This window comes from Etheostoma spectabile, chromosome 16, assembly GCF_008692095.1.
Source record: "Etheostoma spectabile isolate EspeVRDwgs_2016 chromosome 16, UIUC_Espe_1.0, whole genome shotgun sequence".
Lineage (NCBI taxonomy): Eukaryota > Metazoa > Chordata > Actinopteri > Perciformes > Percidae > Etheostoma > Etheostoma spectabile.
The window spans coordinates 17,203,642-17,209,641 of NC_045748.1; the positions used below are offsets into that span (position 1 = coordinate 17,203,642).

The 6,000-nt window shown below is 38.4% G+C and overlaps 1 protein-coding gene across 1 annotated transcript in view; it reads left to right on the forward strand.

Moving 5' to 3' along the window:
- Positions 1–6,000, forward strand: part of brinp1 (bone morphogenetic protein/retinoic acid inducible neural-specific 1) — a 109,010-nt gene that overhangs the window by 57,298 nt on the left and 45,712 nt on the right. The window contains exon 4 of the mRNA XM_032539937.1: positions 1,581–1,750. Coding sequence (XP_032395828.1) covers positions 1,581–1,750 — 170 coding nt within the window. The remainder of the gene's footprint in view (positions 1–1,580; positions 1,751–6,000) is intronic.

A 6,000-nucleotide genomic window follows, 5' to 3' on the forward strand; every position in this document is an offset into this window, starting at 1 on the left:
CAGTCCCCCTGTGGACAGTCAAACTTGACGTACAGGACATACTGGGCACACGTACAGTGTGCTTTGGGCTTTTATTTCTCACATCTCAAATTTGAATTCTGGGCATAGTACTGCATTTATGGTAAGATATTAGAAGCATGATGATTATTGTGTGTACACAATCAGTTTTATATTCAAACCCTGCCTCTTTACCTCAGCAAAATGAGTAAGAATGTCAGGTCCACCCAAGTCTATATTTGAACTATCTTAGATAGGACACCACCAGCAAAAACAACAACGACTCATTAGGCCTGTTTGGATTAATTATGGCGGATATTTATGCCAGCAAGACACTAAACAGATTGTTGTTGATTCAAGAGACAACAACTTGGCTAAGTAAAGTATTCTTCTGTGGTTTAAAATCATTTTTGGTAGGAACAGAACTAGAAGTACACAAGAGAAGGAAGAAAGACATGTTCTGACACCCTTCCAGGCAGTGTTAGTATCACAATGCATACATCATGGGCGGCTGTGGATCAGTGGTAGAGCGGTTGCCTGCCAATCGGAAGGTTGGTGGTTCGATCCCTGGCCCTGCAGTCACATGTTGAAGTGTCCTTGGGCTAGTCCCTGAACCCCAAGATGCCCCCGGTGCTGCGCATCGGAGTGTGAGTGTTTATCTGATGAGCAGGTGGCACCTTGTACGGCAGCCTCGGCCACAGTGGGTGAATGTATTCTGTAGATGTAAAAGCGCTTTGAGTAGTCATTAAGACTAGAGAAGCGCTATATAAATACAGCACATTTACCAGACAGGGTCTGTAATTTAACCATCCACAAATAATTTTAGTCAGTCACTTAGATTAAGTAAAAAAAGGACTGAAAATCGGTGGCACTGTGGTTATCCTAGAACATGCCACACAATGTCACAGTACAGTTAAACAGGTTCAATCTTCCTCAAGTGACTCCACACCAGCCTCCTGTACTCATTTCATTTTTACAAATTTTCTCTGCACTAATTAAATCTCTGGTAATAGGTAATGTTATTGTCTATTTGTGTATTTTTATTGAATTTATCTTTTCCTTGCCTGGGGTAGCTGGGAAAGAAAAAAAAGATACCGGATGTGTTATATTTCTCCACAGGATAAAATTCCCGTGGTATTGAGGTAAGAATTCTATATCACTAGACCTCTCATGGAAATAATGCCATCCCAATAGGGGTAAATCCGGGGACATTTCTGGGGATGGTGCCAGCTGGGGATGAAGCAGCAAATACAGAGAATGTTCCTGGAAAACTGGGGCATCTAGTTTTTTAAGCTAAAACTGCTTGCCTTGGTATTCAGACTTCTGACTTATCCCTGCCATTAGGAGCTGCATTGGCTGCTGAGATAAGTTTAGATTGGACAATTCTCACAGATGAATATATCTACAGTACACTCACATTATTTATTCAGTGCACTTTAAATCAGTATAATTTCTTCAATTGAGACCCTAAATACTTCACTTCCTCTCACCACAGTACACCAACATTTTTTTTCTCCAAAACATCCAAAGCGGTAAGTGTGTATAATCTTCATCATATTTTCATTTCCTTGTCCTACCTATAGGAGAGGAGGCACTGACTATGTACCTGGCCAAAAACAAGCTGGACAGGAAGCTTGTCAACACTACTCAGAACGTGGAAGCCCTTCATCAGCTGGCCTCATCCTACTTCATTGATCGTGATGGCACAATGAGGAAGCTGCATGAGATCCAGATTTCCACCAATGCCATCAAGGTCGGTACCCATTGAACATGTACATATAATTACATATTTTTGGAGGCATACTAGTACTATTATGTGATGAAACATGGATGCAATACCTGAGAAATTATATTTCTTTTTATAGGCAGCAATTAGTACATTCATTTATTTCTATAAATGCATCTGACAACTGGATATCAGAATAAATAGAAACACATGATATACCATTGATGACTTTTAACAACAAAAAAACAGCACAGGCAGTCTTTGTGAGTGCCCTCCAAAACAACCTTTATGATTAGTCCAAAAACAAGTTGGTCATTTCAGGGAAAGATCATTTTCTCATTGCTGCTTATGAACAACAGTGGTCTCTGGTGTCAACATCACTCTCTTTGTAAAACCAACAGTCCTTCGTTGGACTTCTTCATACAATACTGTGCTGCTTCCACTTTTACTAATGAGAGAAATAAGAAAGAGGTTATCTGAAAGAAAAACATCCTTCAAAGGTCTGCCTTCCCCTACACAAATCATGTAATTTGACAGGTAGATAAACACCTACTACCACCTACTTTCACTTCCTCCAGATAGTGGACTATATAAAATGAAATTGTGAAGCAGAAATACATAGAAAGTGGAGCCCAATGAATCTACTTTAGCATAAGTTGTAAGGTATTAGTATACAGATACGCTAGTTTCAACACTCAAACTCACAAAATTACCATATTTCACAAAAGCACTCATATATAGGAGTAGGTGTGATGAAAAGAAACCTACGCAGGCGATGTGAGCAGATGGATTGTAATACATTAATTTACGTGTGACTGAATGAATCACTGTGATTCAAATCACATACTTACTGTATGTATATTTATCATGTAAGGATCATATGAGCCCTGTTTTAAATAGAAAAAAATAGAAATGTTACCACGAGGATGTGCTGAAAATGAGCTAACCATGAACATTAACAAGCAGGGTCAGGGTACATAGATTTAGGCATTTGAACAAATGACTTATCTGTTTTTTTTCTGCTGAAGACTTTCCACTGAAAGTCTACTCTTTCTGTTCTGGCTGTCAGACGACTGGGGAAAAAAGATAAGCTATGTGAGTCTACTGCTTGCCAGTTGGGGTTGTCCACATGCTCATTCACCCAGGGACATTGAGGAGAGGGGGCTAGGGAAAGCAATTCTAAAATATAAATAACATCAAGTAAAAACACACAGGTCAGAGTTTTGGAATACCCCTCTCGAGTGACCATGTTCCCGTAATTTTCCCAGATGTTGATTCTTGTCTCAGGTGAAGAGGGAGGTGGTGTTAGCTTAGAATAAGGTTTACCTTTAAAACTCATAAAAATACAGATACTAGACACAAAATAACTCTCTATGCATTATTCATAATAATAATCATTATCATAATGATAATAATAATGCATCCAACAATGCGTGACGTTCTACTTCCTGCCAACTGGAGTTGCCCTTGTTGTTACATTACCAAATGGCATGTACAGACACAAATCAAAGTAATGTTGTCAGCTGATTATTACCCCCACTCTCATAATGTCAAAAATGTAATGACTTTTTTTTTTTCTGCATCTTTACAATAAATTGTATCAAATGCTTGCAAAAACGGAAGCACTTAAGACAGCTTTATTTCAAGAAAAACAACAGATTAAAACAGCATGGCCACAACAACTCAAGCCCAACATATGTAGTTCTCTAATAATGAATTGTTCTTGTACCAAATTGGTAGGGATAAGCCTTATAATTCCATATGTATACCTGTAAAACAAATAAATACTACTGCCCAGGACATCCCCTGTCTACTATGACCTTGCTCATATACACCTAGCTTGCAAGGCACTAGATATGTCAAAACTAAATAAATAAAGTTAAAGTGAACCTGAATGTGCAACATTGCTTCTGGGATGTTCTTTTTTGTGTGAAGATGTCAACTTGATTAACAAGTCAGCAGTTCAGCAGCAGTAACTGTTTGCTTCCATTATGTTTCCAGTATAGCTGTAGGATACGAGATAACCCAGAGGAACCAAGTGTTGATTACTGACTGTGAAATGCATTAGTGTATTCTAGTATTATTCTGCCCGTCTATGTTTACCTATAAGTAAATGTGCCAAATATATCAAAAAACATAATATGTCTACAGCTGTATATTGACAAAAAAACAACATACTCACTATGCAAATGTTATCTGCTCCAAGTTTTTTCTTTTAACATTTGCCATCCTGACTACAGTTTGTTTGTGTGCACTTCTGCTACAATGAAACCACTACTGTGCTGTAGATGAAAGAGTTGAAAACGTACTACTTTATAAACTTCACTTTTCCCTCACACTCAAAAACACAATATTCAGGAATGGACAATGAGACAGTTGTGCAGTATTTCTTTTTCTTTTTTTAACAAGTAAGTAGGAAAGAATATATTAAAGCACACACAGTTGAAGCCTCTGTACCAGAGAAGCTATGTGTTGATATGGTAACATAGTTGGAAAACCTCATCCAACAAAGCTGTAGGTGGAATTGTGTTACCTGCCAGAGTCAAATGCCACAGTCAAATTTCACCTAGACTAGCTGGTGTTAATTTCAAGCCCTAGTGAGCATATTTTGACTTCTCTAGTTTTCTCTTTTCTGGGTCTGCAATCACACAATTCTTAGCAGAAAGCAGATTGCAGATGCCAAAGTTGCCTGCACCACAGAAAATTGGAATGCCACATGATTGTATAGACTTTTATACTGCAACAGTGTATCACTTCCTTTAACTATGAAGATTATCCAAACTTTAAAACCCAAGTCTGACTTGGATTGAGAGATTTTGCATTCTGCACCCTCATTTAATATGTGCTTAATTATGACATGGGACAATGTCTCAATTTATGTAGGGACCTCCTGAGAGACCCCTTGTGGCCCATGATGTGTGGGCCACTGTCTTACCAGATGAATCCCACACTTAGAGCGACACAATTGCAATTGAGATTTGTACATCATAAAGGGTATAGATGCAATTAATCAATTGATTTCCAGTTTTCTTAACATTGACAAAAAAGGTTTAACATTTGGTCATATGAGCTGGATGACATAAAATAAAATATCTGATGTAATTTGACATACCGGTATCTGATCTGGTGACTGCAACCTTTATATATTTGAGATGGTACAGGACAAGAATGTTGGTATGTCAAAGTGAAGTTACATAACTCTAATCCATTGTGGCTACCTTATTTAAATTATGCACAATCAGCACCAGGCTGTTGCAAAATAACAAGCCAAACTGCCTGGTTATTTTATGGTATTCTACTCAAACTGCTAGTTTTTCTCTGTGCAGATCAGCAGGAGTATAGGCATCCTGGAGGCATATTGGACACACACGGACTACAGAGATCCATAAAAACTAATTTAAACTTATCGGTCCTCTCTACATCACCAAACATCCTCAGGACTGCCTATTCTGCCAATCCTCTTTCCTCTTTCCATCACGGAAAACGGCTGCACGCTCTATGCCCTTCTTGCCAGTGGGTGTGGCAAAAGTAACAGTAATAAAATGCCTTTTTATTTCAATAAAAGAACTACATTTGATAGTGATGAAATAGGAAACAACTTGCTCAGCTGTTAAAAGTATAAATTGAGGGCCTCCCATATAGCTCAGTTGGTAGAGCAGGCGCCCATATATGTAGAGGTTTACTCCTCGGGATGTTTTAAGCTTTCCTGTAAAAAACAAACCAAAAAAACAAAAACAAAAATGCACCAAAAAATGCTTCAAAAATATGAATTGAGCAAATGTTTGGGGATTGATGCTTTAAAAAAAAAAAATCAAATAATTAAAGAAAAAAATATATAAAATTGAATCTGTTGATTTATTATACAACATGTTGCATTCATGGTACTGTAGGATGATGCATTCATTTCTTCACAAGGATTTATGGGCTTCCTCTAGTCTTGGATTAGTGTTGACATTTTCCATAAGTCTGAAACTCCCACAACTGCTTCTATGCACATATGCCTCGCACCTGCACATAAACCTCCAATCCAACTCACCTGCATTACCCACCAATGCTCTACCTCCCTGTCTTCATTCAAGGAGCATCTTCCTAGCTTTTTGTTGTTGTGAGTGACAAGTGGATTAAGGGGCTCTGGCAGATGAGACTCCAGGTAGCAGGAAGTCAACCATGACAAAATTAAGCAGACCTGACAGTGGCTGCTGAGTCAGTTTCTGAGGAAAGGAAAGCAGGAGGTGTTGAGAGTAGAGCGTATCCATAGGCCTACAGCACGCACACGC